The sequence below is a fragment of the Pristiophorus japonicus genome, chromosome 16 (genome assembly GCF_044704955.1).
Source record: "Pristiophorus japonicus isolate sPriJap1 chromosome 16, sPriJap1.hap1, whole genome shotgun sequence".
NCBI lineage: Eukaryota > Metazoa > Chordata > Chondrichthyes > Pristiophoridae > Pristiophorus > Pristiophorus japonicus.
In genome coordinates this window covers 14,103,556-14,128,225 of record NC_091992.1, presented here as the reverse complement: position 1 = coordinate 14,128,225, position 24,670 = coordinate 14,103,556, and the positions used below count along the sequence as shown (strand labels likewise).

General features: G+C 38.8%; 1 protein-coding gene across 1 annotated transcript in view; it reads right to left on the bottom strand.

The window, feature by feature from the left end:
• Window positions 1-24,670, bottom strand: part of nlk2 (nemo-like kinase, type 2) — a 199,140-nt gene that overhangs the window by 57,615 nt on the left and 116,855 nt on the right. The window contains exons 4-5 of the mRNA XM_070857014.1: window positions 7,564-7,670; window positions 1,912-1,997 (exon numbers count right to left, since the gene is read on the bottom strand). Of these exons, the coding sequence (XP_070713115.1) occupies window positions 1,912-1,997; window positions 7,564-7,670 (193 nt within the window). The remainder of the gene's footprint in view (window positions 1-1,911; window positions 1,998-7,563; window positions 7,671-24,670) is intronic.

The following is a 24,670-nucleotide window of genomic DNA, read 5'->3' as shown; positions in this document are numbered from 1 at the left end:
ATCGCAAACTTGACCGTTAATGGATTGACAATTGTGTGGAACAAAACACATACACAGCACAGAGATCAATGTTGTAGCTGGCAAAGTCTCCTTATACATATTTAAATCTAATTGTCATCTATACTGCCCTATGTAAACATTCTGCCTGGGTGCCACTTAAAGATAAACTCCTTTGTTGAAACAAGTGTAATTTACAGTAGAAAATGATAGGCGAACAGATTGTTATTTTCAAATTGGGATACAATGGCAACAATGAACTTAAAAGGCATACACATCTTAGTTTTTGTTCCCCCTTGGAAAAAAAAAAGTACCCTTTCCAATTTTCTCTCCTCCCGAGGCATGGTGCCAGGCACCTTCTAGTATATTGCCCAAGTGGTTATTATTAATAAGTGAGCCTTGGTGCAGATTGGCAGCAGGCTATGAATTGATTGGTGGTGGGGGGGGTAGTGGGGCACAGAAAGCACCATAGCCAAGTCTAATCTTATCTTATCCTCATTAGGGCATCTGCATACATTGATTGGGGTTGTTTGGTTGAGCAGTAGCAATCAAAAATACCCCAATTTTGACCTCTCCAGACAAGCATCGAGAACAACTGCACATAGGTTCTACCTGAGCAAGATCAGCTAACTCAGGTTTGAGGACCAAACCTGGGATCTTCCTAGTGAAATGGCTGTTACATCCAGGCCAAACCCACTGAACTAGGGAGCTTATGCCAAGAGTTTTTAAAGCAAAGCCAACAATTGTTTTAGGAGTCTGTGCAAAATAAATTCCTGAGAGGATAACTGATTTGTACATGCAGAGCACCTTACTACCAAATGAAATGTGGCAAGGTTTGCAATTTTGACTGGTACTGTTCTGTAAAATCTATGATAACTAATTGAGAAACAGCATTTTTGTAAAACAAAAATGTAGCATTTAGTATTAAATGATTTTCTAGAGAAAACTTAAAATGTTTAGTGTTCTTTTGTGCATCAGCTATGCTGTAGCATAATGTAATGGCCCAGAATTTGCAGTTGTAATGATGGCGAAATCGTCAGCATCGCTGTCATTACTCAAACTGACAGCGACTTTTGGCGTTTGCACCTGCACATTTAAATATGGCAATCCAGAAGCTGCTGTCAATGATACCCTGCTCCGCCACAGGATGCACTGTTGGAAGTCCTCGTAGGTGGAAATCTTACAAATCACTTGAATTGACATAAACGTCCACTTTTTATGCTCTAATTTTGCAGCAAAAAACCCCGAAAAGGATAAGCCTTGCTGAATGAGCTTCAACTGGGTTTTTAAAACAGCGTAAGTCATAATTACTGCTGAACAATGTCTCTGGCCCTGAAAAACTAATTTTATACTTGTGGAATGTCAAATTTCTCCAGATAAACCCAAAGATTTTAAAATAATAAGTTAAAAAAAAAGGTAATCATATTTCAGCTTCTACCGTAATCCCATGTGCATGTCCCAATCTTTATTTCGTTCTCTGTAAAATGATTAAAAAGTGAAGGATAATCAGTGCTTTTTACTTCCTAGTTTGCTAACTGAGATTTTTCAATGTGATTGGCTGCTCAGCCTGCTTGATGACATCACTGCTGTTGGGACACCAGAGATCCCCTATAGATGGTGCCAGAATTAAATTAATGTTGGAAAAGGTGAAATCCACACCAGAGATTGCTAGATTTTTGTGGGCAGTTTTCCTAAAGACTAGCACAGATACTTCGCTGCCGACGGCAAAATCTGGGCCAATATTTTCTCGTAAGTTGTGCCTTTAACTAGTAGTCCCTCAACAAGTAGCCATTTTGGGGATGCACAGAAAAGAGCATATACTTTGCCATATAAAGCAGAAATAGAATACTCATTTTCATTACCTATCTGATATACAAGTTCAATTAATATTGTAGAAAAATACACCAAACTAACCTTAAGGACACAGTTGCTGTTCACAAGAAGGTTCCCTGGTTTAATGTCCCGGTGTAATATGCCAGCTGAATGCAGATACTTCAGCCCTAAGATTAAAAGTAAATAAATATTTAAAACTGCACAAGTATTTAACACTGCACAGATTTGCCTAATGGCATCCACCTCAAAAGTGTCTGCAGTGGTGTTCTGCCACATTCTAGTGGGTATACACCCCAGCTTATTATATCTTGTTGAATGGGGCTAAATTTAATTTTAAAAAATAAATCTACATTTTCTCTTGGTTTTTATTTTAGTCAACTGAATTCATTTTCCAGCAGCTGGCAACATGAACACTGCAACTTAAACACATGCAAAGTCAATTCCCATCTCTAACCAACTTCTCAAAACAAAATCAAAGTTTCATTCAAAGGTTGCAGGAAAATTTAGTACGCTGGTTTTACTCAGTTGCTGCCCTTTTATGCGCAAAATAAAGTTAGAAATGTAAGTATATATCCTTTCATGTGTTATACTAAAATGTATCTCCATTTTTCATTCTTTATGCTCTGACTGCTAAGAGATGTGCAAGTGCATCATGTGCTGATTCCCTTCTTTCTTGTGAAGTACCACCTGGTATCTACATTCCCTTTAACAGTATGGTTGAGACAATTTGTGCACAACAAGTCCCACAAACAGCAATGAGTTAAGGAAGTGGATAATCTGTTTTTAGTGATGTTGGTTGAGGGATAAATATTGGATAAGACTTCCCCGACTAGTACCAGGGGGTCCTTTACGTCCACCTGAGAACAAATGTTTAATCTCATCTACAAGATGGCATCTCCAACAGTGCAGCACTCCCTCAGTCCAGACTGATTCTGTGTTCAAGTCTCTAAAATGGGTCTGAGTCAGACAAGAGGGCTGCCACTGACCCAATAACTTAGATTGATTCAAACCCACTAGTGCAATCCAAAGCATTGTGTTATCATCTAATTTACGATAGAAAGTCACAATTATGAACCTTCACCACACAAAATTCTCTTTTCGGGTGAGGTGGGGAGGGAGGTAATGGAGAGAAAGGACAGAGCTGAATCAGTCCAAGTAGTAGACATGAACTTAATATTTAGAGGAATCAGGGTGAAAGTATTAGTACCTTAAATATGAAAAGTTCCTTGAAGTTAATACTTAAGGCCATCTGTAATCATTTATAAAAACAATAATGAATTTCCAAAAAGTCCTAATATATAATTTGAACACAGATTTACATGAGTGACATTTCTGTTCTGTATAGTTCTTGTAAATCTGATCAATTGCACAATTTCTGTTACAGTATTTTGTTCCCAATAATCATTCAAAAACTACAGGTACTCCTATAATAACACAGTTAGAAACTTGGCCAAAAAAATGTAAACATTTGAACTTTTCCTCTTCATGCATCGAATCAGCAAAGTTTGAATGTGATCATTTTTTTAATACAGATGTAGAAAACCAAAGGAATTTTGGTTGGCCAACAGCTGTGTATTGATTTATGCTTAGAGTACTCTCTGTCACAAATTGTTCATGGTCAGGAAAGAACCAATTTAAGGGTTTAAACTATTTTTTCTCAATACCAAATATAAATGTATTACTTCAAACATTCCTTGTGCCTTAAACTGTAATTTGGACGTGTAAAATATTCAGCTTAAATTAAGCCATACACTCCAATCAATTCCGCCAAGAGTGATTTGCACTAAGGATGGGAATAAAGTATAATAAAGTAAGATGAAAATATATTTTCCCTCCAGTATCCAAAATAGGAGCCAGGTACCTGTATTTAGTATGCTTATAGGGAAAGGGACAGTTTAGCTCTGCTACTTCATGATTGTTTGAAAGATGTACACTCAGCATGATGGTACCTCTACTGGTCTAAATTGTTGAATTTCACAAGAAGAAACATGTTTTACGATGAGCACATTAAATTCTAACCTAAATGGCTTGGTAACAAATATATTTTAAACCAAACCAGACAGAAAAGGGACATATCTGTACCTGTGGCACATAGGACTGAAAGAATGTCACCAAATTTGAATTGTTTTTTTTAGTATTTACAAATAAGTTGATCTTAGTTTAAATTTGAGATACAAAAAGGAAAATCATCAGGACATCATTTAAACAAAATCTAATCATATTTGCATATCTATATAAAAAAAAAAAGAGGACAGCCAGAAAGTTACAGCTGCCAATACTTTTCCATTGCCTCTTCATTGAGATAGGTTTATCATTTGGACTGCTGGGGTAGTAGGATGCAGGCTTAAATTTGCGATTTTTATCTGAATTGCTCTCATTGAGAGAAACCAGACAGTTAACCAGGTGAACAGGCACAATTCACCCCCTCTGGTGCACCTTGCAATAGCCAGCTGCAGGTACTGCTGTTGACCAGGGAGCAGGTTGCATTACTCCAACTTGCATGCCATGATCCCATCCTATGCAGGAGTTAGGGAGAGTAGAATGGACAAGGATTATATTGAGAAATGCATTCAAATGATCACAGGTATACTAGCTAGAGCACACCTACATGTGTTCGCACTGCTGAGGAACAAATGCTAGGTTTGAAAATATAATATTCGAGGGTCTTCAGAAATGGTTCACCATTTTGAGAAATACTGCATTATGGAGTTCTGATCATTTGCATCTCATGGAAAATGTGAAAAAAAATTGTAAAATGCTTTTGTACAGTTCAAAAAAATTAGTACAATTTTCCAGGAAAAACTCTCCAAAGAGAATCTGTTTGGTTAACAAATAAATGGATAAATTAACACAGGAGGTCCAAGAATAAACAGCCCGATGGCCATTGTTCACAGATTTAAAACTGGTTATAAGTTTTTTCTGTCTGAATAGTTTCTGTAAAACTGCCTTGCGATTAACAGCAGTAAATGTAAAAATCAAATAGGTAATATGAATCGGTTACACTGAAGGCATTTGGGTCAATTTTCAAATCCCTCGATCTCTTAACAATTCATGTCCTTCAATGCAATGGAAGCTTTAAAAATGTACACTGTGCACAAATAGTTATGTAAATCTCAAACTGATAATGGATAACCAGAAATGGAAAAGACTAAAGTGCTATTTAAGGCATTAAAAAAAGCAGCAATTATTTTACAAAAAAGTTTAGGTTCTAGAAATGAGTATTGCTCATTTGAAGTTGAAAAAGGAAATTCTTGAATGGAATCTCGGTCTTTAAGGAATCTTCCAAATGTTTAACCAACAGCCAGTATCTTACAGATTTCTACCTTTTAGCAAATACTGCTAATATTTCCTATCCTCCTTCACAGATCTTCGATAATGCTGTATTTACTGTCAAACCAACTACTGCAGAGCAGCAATTAACAAAGCAAATAGAATGGTAATCTATATAGCGAAAATAGGAGTACACATCAGAGGAAGTCACTCAAAGCTATATGGAGCACTGGTCAGATCACACCTGGAGTAGCGTCTCCATTTCTGGTTTACAAGACACTAAGGACAGATTCTAGGCCTGAAAGCAGTTCAGAGAAAGGCCTGAAAGCAGTTCAGAGAAAGGCCTGAAAGCAGTTCAAAGAAAGGCCTGAGGCCAATCTATAATGTTAGAAGCCTATGGTAAGAAGGAGAAATTGAAAAGACTTGAGATTTTCAGCTTGAAAGGAGGCACACAATGGTAGGTGTAAAAATTTACTTCAAACTAAAGAGTATATCAAGGGACATGGGGCTCAATTTTCCCCGGTGATTTGCACTGTTTTTTTTGGAGCAGGCTGCTCATTTTGACCTAAGTTGAAAAACCAGTTTCCCCAATCAATTTGCAGTGTAACTCAGTTACGATTTTTTTAGGCCAGTTTTTTTTCAGCTGAAGGGAGCGTAACCAGCCATCTACACCAATTCTGGCCATTTAGGGAAGTTTAGTGTTACTCCAGTTCTGCTTAGGTCAGCGTATGTGGCCTCTGCAGAAAAACCTCCCCTAGAGTTAAGGAAATCGGCGCAACAGATGCACGGACACACAAAGAATTGAAAAACACAGCAGCAGTGTGTTCCGGGGACCGAACCGGGAGAATGGAGACCGAGAATGGGACCAGACCGGCAAGCCCTTTGGGCGGGGTTGGAGGCAAGTTGCTGCTATGTGTTTTTCAATTCTTTGAATGTGTTGGCAGCTGGCTGTATGCTTCACTTTGCAGCCTCAGCTCGCATTGTGTCCCTGGTTACCATGGCAGCCTGATCTTTTTGGCATAGATCAATGCTTCACCCCCAAAACTAAAGGTCGGGTTACGCCACACCAAAATGAAGAAATCCAACGGGGGAACTTAGAATATTTCTTTTTGGCGTACTTAGGCCCCCCCGCCAAAAAAAAAAATCGGGCGTAACTCAAGTATGCCAAAAAAATGCTTTGGGAAAATTGAGCCCATAGTAAAAGGCAAATTATGGTCTGACGGGATAAAGTTCGTCAAACAAAGTCACCAACACATGGAAGAGTAGAGTAATGGAGACGAAAATCCTGGAGTTGCTAACAGAATGCCATAAGCGGAGGGGTGTGGTGGAGGCTGTAGTAGCTTTCTGGATGGATGCGCTAAGATTATGTGTATTCTTATGGGTGGAACAGAACTCACCAAGGGCAAGTTAAAAGACCAAAGTGTGCACAAACAATAAAATGAACAAGATGCTAAGTTGTTTTGCTAAAGCAGTTGACTTAATACTTAGAAGCTGTACTTGGGTGATTCAGTACTCTGGTCAGGCTGCACCTGGGGAATGGCACAGATCTGGTTGCAACCTAAAAAGGTACAGCAAGTCCTAGAGGCCGTGCAAATGAGTGCAAAGACAATCCGCGGTGTTAGAAAACTTAGCTGTGTGGGATGGCTTGATAAGCTAGAGCTCATTAGGAAATCTTATGAAAGTGTACAAGATATTTAACAGGATACAGAAAGCAAATGTCAATATTTTGATACAACAGGGCACCCACAGTCTAGATATCAATTTTCTCAACTGTTACCTCAGGTGTAGAACCTTGGTGCACTGTTTGACCAATAACTAATTCCTCACCCACATCAGAGGCCACATTCTCCCACCTCAGTAACTTTAGCCACCTTTCTCTCTCTTTCTCCTCTCCCTGCGCGCCCCCCCCCGCCCCGGTCTGGAATCCAAGTACAAGCCATCACCACCTTCTCCCAGACTCATAGCTGGCCTGTCTGCCTCAACTCTGCAAGTTTCAACTCATCCAGAACACCACAACCCACATCTCACCCACAAGGTCCCACAGTCCTATTACTCCATCCTTTCCAAGGCCCACTATCTCCAGACCCCAGCGAGTCAACTTCCTCACTTTCAAATTCCTTCATGGCCTTACTGTGTTTTACCTTTGCAATCAACACATGCTCATGGGATCTTTTACGTCCACCCGAGAGAACAGATGGATTCTTGTTTTAACATCTTGTCCGAAAGACGACAACTCCGAACGTGCAGCACTGCCTCAGTACAGTACGCCACTGAAGTGTCAGCCTTGATTATGTACTTAAGTCCTGAAGTGGGGCTTGAACCCACAACCTTTTGACTCGGGTGCGACTACTACTACGGAGCCAGTTGACATCGTTCTGCAAGGATTACTACACAAGTAAAATTATTTTTTTTTAAACATAACTCCTGGTTTACATTTATATATGGCATTTAACATATACCCACCTCTTAAAATCTGGTAGAGGAAAACTTTGACATGATCTGAACTCAATGGTTGTGGAGACACGATGATCTTGTGAAGGTCGCTTTGCATTAGCTCTGTGACAACATAGCTGAGGAAGGGAAAAAAGTCAAGGAAAACACACGAGTTGCGGTAAATCAATCTCTACAATTTGAAGCTGCAACAATTAGCATTAGAACACTTTAGCTTGTGTTACTGGAGCTGAACATTTGGCAGATTAAGCTGGAACGAAGACAGATCCAAAGAAAAGAAAGATTTGGCTTTATATAGCATCTTTCATGACCTCAGGACACCCCAAAGCTCTTTACAGTCAATGAAGTACAATACAAAGCTCCAGGAGGCTATGATAATCTTTCATTTTAATTTTCATTTAAATTCTGACTTTCATTTTGATGCAAATGTTTGTAACTTTTAAACCAAAAGAAAAATTCTTAAAAATTTAGGGGAAAATTAGTCATTAAAAACAGGTAAAATTGCTTTAATTAAACCAACAGCCCCTTTCGGTAATCTTATTTTACTTCAATATTGGCTTGAGTTTTATAGTAACTCAAACTTCTGAAAAGATATATTTAGGATAGAGTTCTAATCTTTAATTACATTTTTATAGGACTCTAGAGGAAGCAGTTGAAAGTTCCCCAATGGTTCCAACGGGTAAATGCACCATCTGGTGTGCAAATCAGCATACAAAGGTTCCAGGTTTGATCCCCAATCTCTGAGGAGTTCTTATTTTAGCCAAGCGAATACAGGGACTGTGTAATTGGCTTCAGCACCCTCGAATTCAGGAGTAGGAGCGAGGGTGGGGGAGAATCAGGATTCCCGCTGTTTCCTATCCAGCCACTCCTGCTGGAAGTCAGCCGAGGATGGGAATGAGGTTGGCTGTGATACCTTTTGATGGTCAAACACCTCAACATTCATATCTAGGCTGACATAATGGCCATATGGGTAAACTGAAGGCCAACAAGAATCAGCAGCTTCAAGTGATGAGTTTAAACTCTTTTTTTTTTAAAGTGCTAGTAACACATCATATCCTATGGCAACTAGGATCTATGAAACAAAAATCTAATTACCTAGTGTCATTTTGCTTGGAAGTACATTGTCTGGGGAGAAACTTCAGAGGAATCCAGGTATAATTAAAATCCTTTTAATCAAACCATATGACAATAGATACATCAATGTGTGTACCCAAACGCAAGAGTTTATAGACCTCAATGAATTATTTGCAGACATCTGAATTTTCCTGCAAATGACTATCTGTAGAAAATTATACATTTGGCATATCTACAAAACTCAATAAATCGATAGCATTCAACAGGATCAAACTCTGGTACCAAAACGATATCGGCTTCTACAGGTATTGGTGTCAAAAGAAGCAGATCCACCAGCATTTATTTACCAATGGGAAGGCATTAAAACATGTGTTTGTATAAACAAGCTAATATGGATTAATGTGCATGATGGTTTGCCCCGTTGTGTGCAAGCTTTCTTTCAATGTCAAAGCAAAGTATGTGGAATTTTGTTTAAACATAACTTCAGGCTAAAAGAAAACCATGTACAATGCTATAAATGGCTGAAAAAAGAAACCGTACAAGTCGTTTAATTTAACATCCTTTTCAACCATACCAATGTATTATTTTCATGCAAACATACCTTCATTTTAGATATTAAGATGCCCAACTTCAGATATCTAGGTCAATTTGCTTTTACTTCATGAATGGGGCAGCTGGTTCAATAGTAAATCAGCTTAATGCTACTGTGGAGCTTACCATGTGCTAATCCAGGTTTTAACTTCGTTAACTGCAAAGCCCATGAAAAGAGCAATATTAATTCATTATAAAACCACAATTTTCATCATCAAGTGTGTTAAAACAGTCCATTAGTTCAGAAGGCTCCTTCAGTCATAAGTCACTATGATAGTTCTGGACAATTTGATAGTTGTCAATGCTGCTGGGCCATTTCTGCATGAACAAAGTAGTATAAAGCTTTTTGGTCTTCCAAATGAAGACCACCATAACATGGTGTTTGACCAAATGGTCCAGTTGCTAAACTGGAATAGTAGGCCTTCTAAATGCACAACTTGGTTAAGAGGCAGGCTCTTGTATATAGTAACTCAGTTGCACATGTTCACATCTGTTCTATAAATTTAATCCTTCATATACACTTGTAGCATGCTTAAAACAAAGTAGAAATCCTTTCAGACAATATCTGTACTGAACTTAGTAGCAATGACATTTTTGAAACAGTTATACGTGGGCACAATTTCAAATGACTCCAAATCTCAAAGCATTCATCTAGAATGTATTCATTTAAAAAAAAAATGCACTAATGGAAACTTCATTGGCCGTTGCTTTATACATTGATTGAAAATTCTAAAAATTTGCATCTCTGGCATAATATATCCCTGATGTGTCAACTAATTGTCATGACAACTAAACTGCTTAAATTAAATGTGAGCTGAAAGACACCTGCACTACTCGTGATCTAAACATGAAACTGCTACACATTAACAAACTCTTGACATTAGCTCCAAGGTGCCATTAATTCGAACAGCAGATATCGGATTACGGTCTCTAGAAAATTTAATGAGGGGTTGGAGCTTGGAATAAGAACCAGTGTTTGTCTAGTGCTCCCAATTTCCCTGTGTTTGAATTCACTAGCCTTGAACAGATGGTGTCTGACAGGGTCCATTCTTTTTTTATGCTTCTGTAGTTTAATAATGAGACTGACTAGGCCTGACTTCAGTAGTTTTCAACACTTGAAACGGAGGAAAACATTTCTTCCTGCATTGTATTAGGGTTTGACCCACTTGCATTTCAAAAACTACTACAAAGCATAAAACTAGACACGGACTCATTTTTAGATTAAAATCTAAATCACAGAAATGCCGACCAATATTTTATTCTTCTGAATTTTTTTGTTCTGGTTAAATGATCCTGTAACTAGTGAGGTGAGATAGAAATGTTAACTCAGTATTTCCACCAGCCAAAAAGTGTAATTATATCCAGTACAGTTTTCCATCAGACTGAATTGAATCTTTTCAATATACACTTTATTAAACTAGCAAAACAATCTATCGTTAATGATCATCTAACAAAAACTGATTGGTCAGCTGGCTCAGTGGTTTTAGAACTAGCACCGCCGAGCTATAAAACAAGTACCTATAACAAGTACCAATACAGGTACCCAATTCCCAAATTAACATTCATTTTTTTAAGAATGTATTAATCAAAGTTTGTGTAGATTTCACCTAGTCAAAAATTCACCTGCAATTAGTGCAGGTCTACAATAAACTAAGATATGCAAAGCAGATAAGCTCACGATGCAATGGATCAGTGCAAGAAGCATTCAAATCTGTAACAAACACTGAAGCATCAAGGTCATCATATCCTAATTCAACATTCCAGCCAACAGGTCACTTAGCACAAATCTGCTGCCAACAAGTCTTTCTTTTTGTGCTATGGATGTGGGCTATGCTGGCAATGCAGCCCGGAGGGCATCAAGAATCAACCCTGTGTGACGAGTCACATATAGGTCAGACCAGGTTGGGTGGCAGGCTCTGACAGACCTGAGCTTTTAAACAATCTGACAGCTTTCATGGTCATTTTTCAGGCACGAGTCCTTAATTCACCAGATTTATTCCATTCAATTTCACAATTTGCCACAGAACTTCTGGGATACTAATCCAGTATCATAACCACTATACCCTAAACACAGAAAAACTTAATTTAATTTCCACATATAGGAAAATAATTTAAACTCAAAATTACCCAGATTGTACTAATATGATGAAAAAAATCTGTTCAACATAATGCCAAGCACCAAACATGAAAGTCAGAATTATGTATTTAAATATCCAACCAGAGCCAATACTTGCACACTATACTCAGCAAGTGCTTAGGTATCTAGCATTAGCCCCGATTTGAATTGGTTGCTTTGAAAAACTAAAAGGGCATTACCCTCCAATCATCCATCCTTTTTGGGGATCAGTAAAATATGGGACAATGACAGCATCAAAAGTCAAACTGCTACCAGTAAAATCATTTTCAGCAAGGAAATTGCAGGATTAAGTCTTATTCTAGAGTATATTTCTTTAGAGCTGTAAAGGTAGGGTTTTAGCTCTTTTGGATTGTTGGTATAAAATTTCTGAAATTTCATAGAAAATATCAATAGAACTTCAAAACATAGCTGCTAGAGTGAGAACTGCTTGTCGGCGAGAAAATATGCTCGGCCTTTTGTACAATTTCTTGGCTCTGTTCCATGAACTTACATTTATATAGCACTCCTTGCAAAAATAACTAAGCACAAGGTGGACACGAAATACAAGAAAGGACAACATTTTAAGGGTGGAATAGGGCAAGAGGGAATGAGAAGATACCAAAAGCATTATGAAAGAAATTGATTTTTTAAGGAGGCTTTTTAAGGCAAGGTGGGAGGAGAATTCCAGCAGGTACAGGCATCATGACTGAATAACCAATGGGCAGAGAACAGGCAGTAATCCGAAGACAGAAGAGTAGCGACTATGGATAGGGACTCATGGCTGCAGAAGATTGTGTATATAGGCTATGGAGAGACTTGAAGATAAAGATAACTTCACTGGAAATATGGAGTCAGTGGAGCTCAGAAAAGATGGGCTGGAATTTTTACGCAGGAGATGACATGAGCTATGCAAGCATCAAAGATGAGGAAAAGGAGACAGATGTAAAACAATATACAAATGCATCAAATATGAATACACAGTCACAGTACAGCAACACCAATTGGATATATAAAGAGCCTATACATATGAATATTGCTGCACAACTGGAAAATATGACTTACCAGCAAGCACATTCAGCATTTTAAGGTGTAATGCTTTCCATCGTAAAAACAAAGGTGGTTTAAAAACAGAAAAGAGCAGGCATAAAGCAGTGTGGGGAATGTAATTATGCACTTCACATTGTCAACCTTCACTGTAGTCCTGGAGCTGTTTCCAGTCTGATAACCAGTTAAAAGTCAACCCTTTATTAATGTCCTCGTGGACTAAAAACGAAACCTTAATGTTTTCTCTCCCTATGATCCCTCTAGACTCATCACCAGCTGTCAATGTCCATTACCAAGATAACTGCACAAAAGTCTATTAGTAGTTGGATATTTTTTTAGATTCAGAAAACACAGCTAGAGTATATTAGGAGGATAATCAGCATCAGTACAGGTTTAAACGAAAATAATAACCACTGTCTTTAGATTTTTGTTGATTTGTTAAGTGAGTGCTGATGACATCAGGAATTGACTTGGCACCAAAACTAAGGAACTTGAATTGACAGCTGCAATAAAAATTTCTATGCACTGAATTAATGCCGACATACTCCACTAATGTTAATTTATCCTCCCCACTGTTGCAGTTGATAAACTATTCCAACAAATTTGAGACAATATTTTACAAATGTTTGATTTTAAAAACAATTCCTGGAGGAACAGCTTTTAGCTTACTCACACATGTATTTTATTTACACAATTCAGTTCACAATCAAAATCTTTTCTATTTTCCATACATTAGTGACAATAATTAGGTTATTAGTGGCTCTGGATGTTAATAACCACCTGTTTGTATTCCACGCTACACCATATATTTTAATGTTTCTGTAACAGATACTGATCTCTTTCTAAAGCAAGTGCATCATCTACTTTTACACATCAGATTACACTACACTCTTTCCTGTTGCCTTGGGGTTGGGGAGGGGAAAGAGGCATGAATCCGGTGAGCAAAGTGTTGCACATTATCTAATAGATTCTAGCAATACTCGCAAAGGACTGAAGCGGTTGCCTTCCTGCCTCTTGTTAAAGTTGACAAACAGTATGAGGGAAGGGAGAGTAAAGAACACAAAATATCAGGCAGAAAATCCCTGAAAAATTAAAATGTATTTAAAAACTTGCAAGAAACAAGGAGCAACACCACTCCCACTTCCATCACTCAAGTTATAATTTCAACTTTCTATTTTAATGCTAACGATTGTTTCCAACTGTAATAACTAGAATACAAATATTTTGTTACAAGTGCTTAATATCTTAATATAAATCCCCGAGCTTTTTATATGGTCCAGTTTCTGAAGCCCAATACCAATCTCTATTCAGGTTAATACCTCTTGTAGCAATTGATGGTCGGACAAATACCAATGTAGTTTTCTTAAACTATATTCTGCACATTGAAGGGAAAAGATTTTAACGTACTCACAGGAGCTCTTAATCTCAACAATGGAATGCTAGCACACGTTGGGTTTGTTGGGCTCAATTATCCGCCCTTTTTTTGGGGAGTAAATTCAAATCTCCAAGTTTCCCCAAAGTTTCTGCACTAGCATAATTCACTTGGGTAGGATTTCTTTAGGCTACAATTTTTTTTTAAACCTCATTGGGGACGTAACTTGCCAACCGTGCCAATTCTGGCCATTTAAGCAAGTTTGGCCAGCTCAGATTTACTCCAATTTTTCTTAGGACGGTGTATGTGACTACTCTGGAAAACCCTTCTGGGCAATTAACAAAATTAGCGCAAGCAAGAGAATCAGTGCAGTAGATGCAGTTCCACGGCCCGGGCAACAGTAGCAGAGAAGGAAAAGAGGGGAGAGGGAAGGCTTTTTGGCCAGGGTTAGAAGTGGCACATGGCACCGGCAGGAGGGAGGCTTTTCGGCCAGGGCTAGCAGCGGCAACCAGCATCAAGAGGCCCTTTGGTCAGGGTTAGGAGCGACACAGTCATGGTGGGGGGGGGGGGACTTTTGGCAGAAACACTAATAATTTAATGCTGGAATGCTGCTGCAAGTTGCTGTGAGCTGGCCAGAATGTGTTGTAGGTTTCATTTTCCCTCAGTGTGTCCCTCGTTAACCTGGCAACCCGATCTTAGGCTCCACCTGCAAAGCTAAAGGAGATAGGCTAGGCGGCGCCAAAATCAACAATTCAAATGGGGAAAGTTGGATTTGGGGGTTGGGGGTGGGGGGGGGGTAGTTGGGCCCCCAAAAATCAGGTGTAACTTTTCAAGTATGCCAAAAACCGGTTTTGGGGAAAATAGAGCCCATTGTTGTACCAATTTATACACACCTACTACTGGCCATTTTTAGAAACTCCCCTGTTCATTTATCATTTCCAGCACTATATGTTTATGGAATACTGAGCAATATTGCTATTCTCAGGGGCCCACATGTTCTGCCCATTTCAATAACCTTTCAAGAACATCCATTCATCAATATTAAACACACAATCATTGTAAAGCAATAGAACAAACATATTTGTAGATTATGAAGAATTGAACTTTAAAATCTACCACGACATACTCTATGTCAATACTGTTCCATAGTTGGGGGGGGGGGGGCGTCGGTAGTGCATTAGTTAGAGGCGCCTTCTGTCAAATGAGATGTTAAACCAAAATCCCTTCTCATGTGGGCATAGAAGTTACTATTGAGAGAATCAGGAGTTTAGCGTTAATTCATGAACTGGGAATAAACGAGAGAATACTTTTTCTTAAAGTGGGGGAGGGGGGGGCTGGAATGGAAGGAGAGAAGGGAGAAGAGAAGGGAGGAGAGAAAGAAAAGAGGAGGGAGCAGGGGAAGAGTTTCTCTGCTCTCAAAAATATTTTTGTTTGGGAACATAAGCTAAAAGTTAATCAACAAAAACAAACAAAATTTTACATCAAGTAAAATAAGTTACATTGTATTTCACAGTGTTTTTAATTCCTTGACTATTATTTTTCAAATATTTCTTAAGCCATGAGAAACTTTATCTGGAGTATTTACATTTGACCCTACTCAGTTACCATATTGCATTAACTTAGTAAATGGTATTTATATACACCTTTCATTCGACAAGAAGCTAGTGATCTTTATCATTTCATATTATTCAATAATAGTTAGTTATAGAATAAAAAGTTCCAAAAGTGTTTTTTGAGAGATAGCAAATGGGGTACATTTTCAGATTCCTGACCAGACCTACAGCTAGCCAACTAGAATTAAAAATTATGACAATTACATTTTATATAAAAAAAAATCAGGGCCCAACAGGGCAGAAGTGGGTGTGTTACAGTTGGCCACATAACTCAATAGGAAAGTGCAAAAAAACCCTCTCCTGTTAACTATCCAATAACCCTTGTGGCAATATCAGGCGAGGTCTGGATTGGAGTTGGCCAGGAGAACTGGCCACATGGCCAAACTGTGCCAATACTCTGCTTAGGCTTGCAAATATAGCATTTCCACTTAAATGAGATGCGAGATGGCCGGCAAATTTCTTGAAACTATATGTCAGCATGAATCTGCACCTTCAAACAAGCCAAGAAAATGGAGGTGGAGATGGGAATGGGAGGAAGAATATTTGTCGAATGTTTTAAGTTTAAATACACCAATGAATGCTGTAAATGTACTGGAATGATTTGTCCATGTAATCAATAACTTAATAGTGTGCTATTGAATAGGAACTGCTATATTAATCAATATTATTCAGTCAGCATTAGAGATCAAAGATCCATTCTACTGATCAGGAAGCAAACAGTAACACGATTGTGTAATACTGCATAATGTAGCATGCACAACTATGGATTAGGTTTTTAAGTAGAACCAATTAAAAACTGTGTAAAAGTTTATTAATTATAATACTTAATGCCTGTATTAAATTGATGAATAATTAGGTTCTAAATTATTTGAAGAGTTCTGGTAAAGTACTGCAGAAAAGGATGGTTATCCATCAGAAAAGCATTAAGTCTGTAAACATTTACACTGATCAATATAAAGCTCATATGTATTTGAACTGGACGTTAGTACAGCTTGTTCATTAGTTTACAGAACTGTCCAAATACTGAGCAACAAAATTCCTTTCATCTATACTGGTTTTATTGTGTTATCAGATTAGGACACAAAAGGTTGCTTAACCCAAAGTCCTATTTACACTGATATTTTGAGACAGATTTGATTGGAAATATCTTAGCAATCTGAAAATACTAACTACAAGGAAACATTGCAACAGTTTAAAAAGACAACTCAGTGGCAGGCAACATATAAACAATTCATATGCTGCCACAATAAACTGGAGATTGATCGAACACTTAATTATGTTCCAATTTTAGTAGTTTTTAAAACCAGAACTAAAGCAAAAACACCAACAAAATCCGAAAGAAGAGTGACAATATAAAACCAGCTTTAATGTCTCCGTGGTCTTTCTATATTGCAAACAAGTTAACCCAAGTTGGACTGCGCAGCTATATTTCCGTTGTCCAATTACTATTTCCTTCAATCGCTCTCTTAGAATGGATTATATTTTCTAACTTACCTCTAAGAGACACGAGTGATCTAATTAGGTTTAAGCCAGTCGTACATAACTTTTGGTGAATATTTGCCAGAGGTTTATGGCTGCGAGGGGCAGACCGAGGGGGCGAGTGAGAGAGAGAGACCGAGGAAAATTGCATTTAGATACAAGACATTCAAAAGTGCTTTTGAAATGTAGTCACTGTTGCAACGTGTGGAAATGCAGCAGCCAATCTATGCACAGCAAAATCCGACAAACATCAATGAAATGACTGATCAGATGGATAATGGGTGTGATGTTGGTTAAGGGATAAATATTGGCAAGGATGCTGGAATAACTCTTCTTGAAATAGTGCCATAGGATCTTTTATTTCCACTCAAGGGGGAGATGGGGCTCGGTTTAACATTTCACTTAAGAGATAGCACTGACAGTACTGCACTGGTCTAGTCTTTATGTGCTTAAGTCTCTGAAATGAGTTTAGAACGCATGACCACCTGACTCAGGCAAGTGTGCTATCAAGTCAAAGCTAACAGCTTTCACTCAGCAGAATGATTGAGTAGTTAAGGATGACAGGTGAAACACAGGTAACAAATCAAAAATTGTATTCCACTACACATGTCTCTTATTAGGTACATAGAATAAACATTACCAACTTCAAAATATTAGGCGCCAAAATTTGTTTTGTAAAGATAAATTTAGTTCATCATTCATTTGTTTTAAAATGAAGCAAGACAACTTATTTTCTGTGAAACTTGAATTCACTTCATCTTGGCAGCAGTATTCAGACATTAAATATGAGTGTTAGTTCTGGGATCCACAGTTGCCTTGGTATCAAGATCTCAATATCACAACCAGTTATATACACTTTGTACAACAAGATTCACAAAAACAAAAGATGCCAAACAAAGCAGATTAGTGAAGCATCAACCACTGATTTTAACATATCGTTTACGTTGGCAAGCTACAATATTGGGAAATGTGCAATGGTTTTTAAAAATGTTAAACGTATACTGGTGTAGCTTGTAAGTCATTTATGTGGAAACGTCAGTATACTATGTACTATAAACCTTAAGTACTTTATGTATATTTGCAATTTTCAAAACAGCACTTTTCCAGTAAATTGTAATTGCTGCCACAAAATAATGTCCAACAAGCTGCTGGGCACTTAAAAATGCAATATTGAAATAAATGATACAAAACAGATCCAGCAAAATATGAACCAGAAAACAAATAGTTTTGCCTTGTGGTTATCAGCAGCAGACACCTGCCTCAGCTAGCTAGCATTTTACCAACTACTTTATTATCTCGAAGTATTATAACTGGGAGGCAACTTTTAATGTCTTTTGCCAAATAACACAGGATTCACTTTAAACCCATTAACCAAAAACAGAGTTTAAAATTACACAAAAATGCAAGTATGAATTGGGAATTTTACAAAATATATGGTGGCTTGTATTCAAACATTAAATGATAAAGTGCATGCAGTCAGTCAGGGGGACCTGTTCAAACTATAAATACCCTATTACAATCGTCTGCAAAGTCAATTAAATTTAATTAACAAAATTATAAATACAATAAGGAAGAGACCATTTAATTATAGCAAGTCAAAATAAGGTCACTGGTTGTCCAAAAAAAACAGTAGATTTTAAAAAGAATGACTATTTTCACTAGTGGAACATAGTTCTTTAAAAGATTGTTTGGAAAAAAAACATTAAAAACCAAGTCAGCTTCTGGGTTTTACAGTATGGGCATTTACTACAAAAGCAAGGAATGGATGTTGAATTTGTACATGGGCATTGTTTAGGCCTTAGCTGAGACTACTGATACAGTTCAAAAGACCCGTTTTAAATTGGACACTCGAGCCACTGAATGAGTATGGTGAGGATTCACGAGAAAATGATACCAGGAATGAGTATATAGTTAATGGCTTTAATAATCTGAGCTAAAATGGCTTAAACATCATTGTTGGGACTACTTTTGCTATTTTTGAATGTATGACAGCAATTCAAGGGGATGTGAAAAGCAAATAAGCAAATAGCTGTACAATTATTCAAATATAACACAGAACACTGGCATCCACCCTAAAGACTGGCACTGACCTTGGCCGATGAAAAACTGCCCAAGTAGAAGTTTTAGCGCATGAAATGATGACATTTCAACATGCTGTCGCCGCTATAGAAAACGGCACACAAAGCTTAAACCCATTTATAACCACCTACTCTAGAATGAAAAAAAATTTGGTAGATAAGCATGTGTGCGCGTGCATCAGAAATCTTTCTAAACAACTAAAAATGGGGGATCATGAGAAACAAATTTTTCTTTAACATGGACCTCATTAGACTATTGCAGCACACTAATTGAAGAGTTGATGTAGAATCAGCTGTTCTGTCACAAGCTAACTAATCGGAGGACTATAGTATAGTAGGTTTGTACCCTGGGTTTTCCTTTCTGATTGAAGGGAACTTTACTCAGGAGCTAGGTCTAAATTAGGATCACTTGATAGTGATATGTGCCAAAAATGGGTAACTGTTCAATTTCCCAGAACAAATATCTCTCATGGTGATTTGCATAAAAGGTACATTATTAAAAAGCCTATAAAAAGCTCATCAGCTGAACAGACCACTGAGGGGAATGATGAATTTAAAAATAGCATTCAGTTCACACTAGCTTCAAGTATCAATAAAGCAGTATTTCTCAGTAAAGAGTTAATGTGAGAGTTTCCTTGCTGGGTCAGTCAGTAAATGCATTGTTTATTCTTGAATTGAGCCAAACAAACAATGTTGGTCACTGCTCTGTGCTGAGTTACTGGATCTCAGACAGAGGTGCAGGTGTGATAATTGGTCTAAGCATCTCTTGGCTTTGGGGGTGGTGGCTGGGGGGGGGAGGGGTGTCCTGCAGAAGATCAGCCATGGTCCCTGCCCTGATCAGTACTCAAGGATCCTGCCTGGAAGGTAAATGTGGACATCAGGTGACTACAAATTCATGTTCAGCTGTGATGCACCAATGATCAAACAGCATGCCAATACTTACTCTTGGCTCAACATGGATGGCCACTTGGGGTAGCTACTGTATGGCATTGGCATTTGCAGAACTGCAAGCTAGTATATTATCTGCTTCAAGAGATTGGAGGCAGGAAGGCCAAAAATGTTTTTTAAATTAGCTGTAGTGTTTTACACTTTGACAAACATGAAAAAAGAAAGTTTTGTACATAGAAACACAACCTTAAATAATACTTGTTTAAAATAGATTGGCTGGGCTCCACTGCCTTTAGTGTGAAAATAAAATTGCCAATCACAATAGTGAGCACCTGGTTCATAAAGTTACTGTTCCTTTAATACATGTTTTTCTTCATTTACAGCATTCAAAGACAGTAAAAATATGGAGTGCCATGTACAGTGCAGGTTCTCAACTGCATTTATCCCAGATTCCCTCCCCACCAGAATTAAAATGATGTTATCTTTTCTCTTGTCTTTTCATGGTTCACTGAAGTGGTTTTAACCACAAGTAAAGTTAAAAGAAAAAACAAAGATAATTTTGAAATCAAATGTATTGCAAGTTACAATGGAATGCCAAATAATTTAGATTTATAAACAAAATAGCTGCATTCTCACCAGTGTGACCTACTTATATATAGGACATGGCGAGCAACATACCTTGGATCATAATGTACTAGAAGCTTGATTAAATCAAAATCTACTTTGTGGTAGAAAGGCAATTACAATAGTGTTTTAAATTCTACAGAAGATTAGTTTACAAGATTAGTTTGGCCAAATATTTTTCAAGCAAGTCACCTCAACAAATCCAGTACACCATTACTACAAATGCTCAAATCAAAACAGATAGCTACAAGATGAAATGGTTCAACACAAGCTTAATCCCTGGTTTTCCAATGACACTTAAAAAAAAAACTCAGCACATTGGCAAAAGAAAACCCGAGTCAACATTTTATCATCCATAAACATCTTGTTTTGCCAAAGGCTTAAATTTATTAGCAGTAAATAAGCTTTCAGCCTTAAGAGCGAAGAATACTTAATTACAATTACTAATCACAAATGCTCAGACCGATGCTAGGAGCAAGTATCTATCTCTGGCACTGCAGTCACAACTACTAGCTTTGATAGGTTAGAAAATTGTAATTGCAGGGACAATTGCTTGTACCTATATTAAAAATGGCAAGAAATCTCAGGATTCCAAAAGGACTCGACCAGTAGGTGATGCTATCAAAGTAGCATACCGTAAAAATGGGACACAAACTAATGTTACATGACAGTCCTAATGGCACTTTGAATGAAGTCATATGCATTTGGCCAAGAAAGGAATCAGCATCGGCTGTATCAAAAAAAGTCAAATGAATCATGTAAAATATATAATCCATTTGAACCAGGTCAGTGCATGGAAAGTAGAGAAGGAAGAAAGAATAGAGCTCTTAAGAAATACTGCTCACAGGCAAAAGAAAGTGGGAAAAGTAAAAAAATAAAAAAGGAACAGAGGCCGATGGTGAAAAAAAAGAGAAACAGCGGATATCCAGCACAGGAGAGAATAGATTGTTTGAGGATCAGTAAAAAGCCCCTAAACTATTGTAATAGAGCAGAAGTGCCAAGGCCAAGCACATAACATCCACTTGAGTGGTATAGCTGCCTGCCCCACACCACTATGCAAAATTAGCCCTCTCAATGAGCACAATTTTAGCCCTCGTCTCCTGCCACACGCTCCCCAAACCTGGAGCTCCCCTTACAAACCCCCCACTCTCCAAAACTCTACTGGCTAGTTTTACCTCGCTGGCTACCCATACCTCACTTAATTTCTCCCTTTAGAAACATAGAAACATAGAAAATAGGTGCAGGAGTAGGCCATTCGGCCCTTCTAGCCTGCACCGCCATTCAATGAGTTCATGGCTGAACATTCAACTTCAGTACCCCATTCCTGCTTTCTCGCCATACCCCTTGATCCCCCTAGCAGTAAGGACCTCATCTAACTCCTTTTTGAATATATTTAGTGAATTGGCCTCAACAACTTTCTGTGGTAGAGAATTCCACAGGTTCACCACTCTCTGGGTGAAGAAGTTCCTCCGCATCTCGGTCCTAAATGGCTTACCCCTTATCCTTAGACTGTGACCCCTGGTTCTGGACTTCCCCAACATTGGGAACATTCTTCCTGCATCTAACCTGTCTAACCCCGTCAGAATTTTATATGTTTCTATGAGGTCCCCTCTCATTCTTCTGAACTCCAGTGAATACAAGCCCAGTTGATCCAGTCTTTCTTGATAGGTCAGTCCCGCCATCCCGGGAATCAGTCTGGTGAACCTTCGCTGCACTCCCTCAATAGCAAGAATGTCCTTCCTCAGGTTAGGAGACCAAAACTGTACACAATACTCCAGGTGTGGCCTCACCAATGCCCTGTACAACTGTAGCAACACCTCCCTGCCCCTGTACTCAAATCCCCTTGCTATGAAGGCCAACATGCCATTTGCTTTCTTAACCGCCTGCTGCACCTGCATGCCAACCTTCAATGACTGATGTACCATGACACCCAGGTCTCTTTGCACCTCCACTTTTCCTAATCTGTCACCATTCAGATAATAGTCTGTCTCTCTGTTTTTACCACCAAAGTGGATAACCTCACATTTATCCACATTATACTTCATCTGCCATGCATTTGCCCACTCACCTAACCTATCCAAGTCGCTCTGCAGCCTCACAACATCCTCCTCGCAGCTCACACTGCCACCCAACTTAGTGTCATCCGCAAATTTGGAGATACTACATTTAATCCCCTCATCTAAATCATTAATGTACAGTGTAAACAGCTGGGGCCCCAGCACAGAACCTTGCGGTACCCCACTAGTCACTGCCTGCCATTCTGAAAAGTACCCATTTACTCCTACTCTTTGCTTCCTGTCTGACAACCAGTTCTCAATCCATGTCAGTACACTACCCCCAATCCAATGTGCTCTAACTTTGCACATTAATCTCTTGTGTGGGACCTTGTCGAACGCCTTCTGAAAGTCCAAATATACCACATCAACTGGTTCTCCCTTATCCACTCTACTGGAAACATCCTCAAAAAATTCCAGAAGATTTGTCAAGCATGATTTCCCTTTCACAAATCCATGCTGACTTGGACCTATCATGTCACCTCTTTCCAAATGCACTGCTATGACATCCTTAATAATTGATTCCATCATTTTACCCACTACCGATGTCAGGCTGACCGGTCTATAATTCCCTGTTTTCTCTCTCCCTCCTTTTTTAAAAAGTGGGGTTACATTGGCTACCCTCCACTCCATAGGAACTGATCCAGAGTCAATGGAATGTTGGAAAATGACTGTCAACGCATCCACTATTTCCAAGGCCACCTCCTTAAGTACTCTGGGATGCAGTCCATCAGGCCCTGGGGATTTATCGGCCTTCAATCCCATCAATTTCCCCAACACAATTTCCCGGCTAATAAGGATTTCCCTCAGTTCCTCCTCCTTACTAGACCCCCCGACCCCTTTTATAACCGGAAGGTTGTTCGTGTCCTCCTTCGTGAATACCGAACCAAAGTACTTGTTCAATTGGTCCGCCATTTCTTTGTTCCCCGTTATGACTTTCCCTGATTCTGACTGCAGGGGACCTACGTTTGTCTTTACTAACCTTTTTCTCTTTACATATCTATAGAAACTTTTGCAATCCGTCTTAATGTTCCCTGCAAGCTTCTTCTCATACTCCATTTTCCCTGCCCTAATCAAACCCTTTGTCCTCCTCTGCTGAGTTCTAAATTTCTCCCAGTCCCCAGGTTCGCTGCTATTTCTGGCCAATTTGTATGCCACTTCCTTGGCTTTAATACTATCCCTGATTTCCCTTGATAGCCACGGTTGAGCCACCTTCCCTTTTTTATTTCTATGCCAGACAGGAATGTACAATTGTTGTAGTTCATCCATGCGGTCTCTAAATGTCTGCCATTGCCCATCCACAGTCAACCCCTTAAGTATCATTCGCCAATCCATCTCAGCCAATTCACGCCTCATACCTTCAAAGTTAGCCTTCTTTAAGTTCTGGACCATGGTCTCTGAATTAACTGTTTCATTCTCCATCCTAATGCAGAATTCCACCATATTATGGTCACTCTTCCCCAAGGGGCCTCGCACAACGAGATTGCTAATTAATCCTTTCTCATTACATAACACCCAGTCTAAGATGGCCTCCCCCCTAGTTGGTTCCTCGACATATTGGTCTAAAAAACCATCCCTTATGCACTCCAGAAAATCCTCCTCCACCGTATTGCTTCCAGTTTGGTTAGCCCAATCTATGTGCATATTAAAGTCACCCATTATAACTGCTGCACCTTTATTGCACGCACCCCTAATTTCCTGTTTGATGCCCTCCCCAACATCACTACTACTGTTTGGAGGTCTGTACACAACTCCCACTAACGTTTTTTGCCCTTTGGTGTTCTGCAGCTCTACCCATATAGATTCCACATCATCCAAGCTAATGTCCTTCCTAACTATTGCCTTAATCTCCTCCTTAACCAGCAATGCTACCCCACCTCCTTTTCCTTTTATTCTATCCTTCCTGAATGTTGAATACCCCTGGATGTTGAGTTCCCAGCCCTGCTCATCCTGGAGCCACGTCTCCGTAATCCCAATCACATCATATTTGTTAACATCTATTTGCACAGGTAATTCATCCACCTTATTGCGGATACTCCTTGCATTAAGACACAAAGCAACACACCCCCAACTTTCATTTGCCATCTATGGTACCTCTACCCCACGCTAAGGCTGGCTGTTACATGAATAAATTCCCTTTAATCCTGCTGATTTGAATTCCCCTTCCTCAGTGCTTCTTCTCTCTC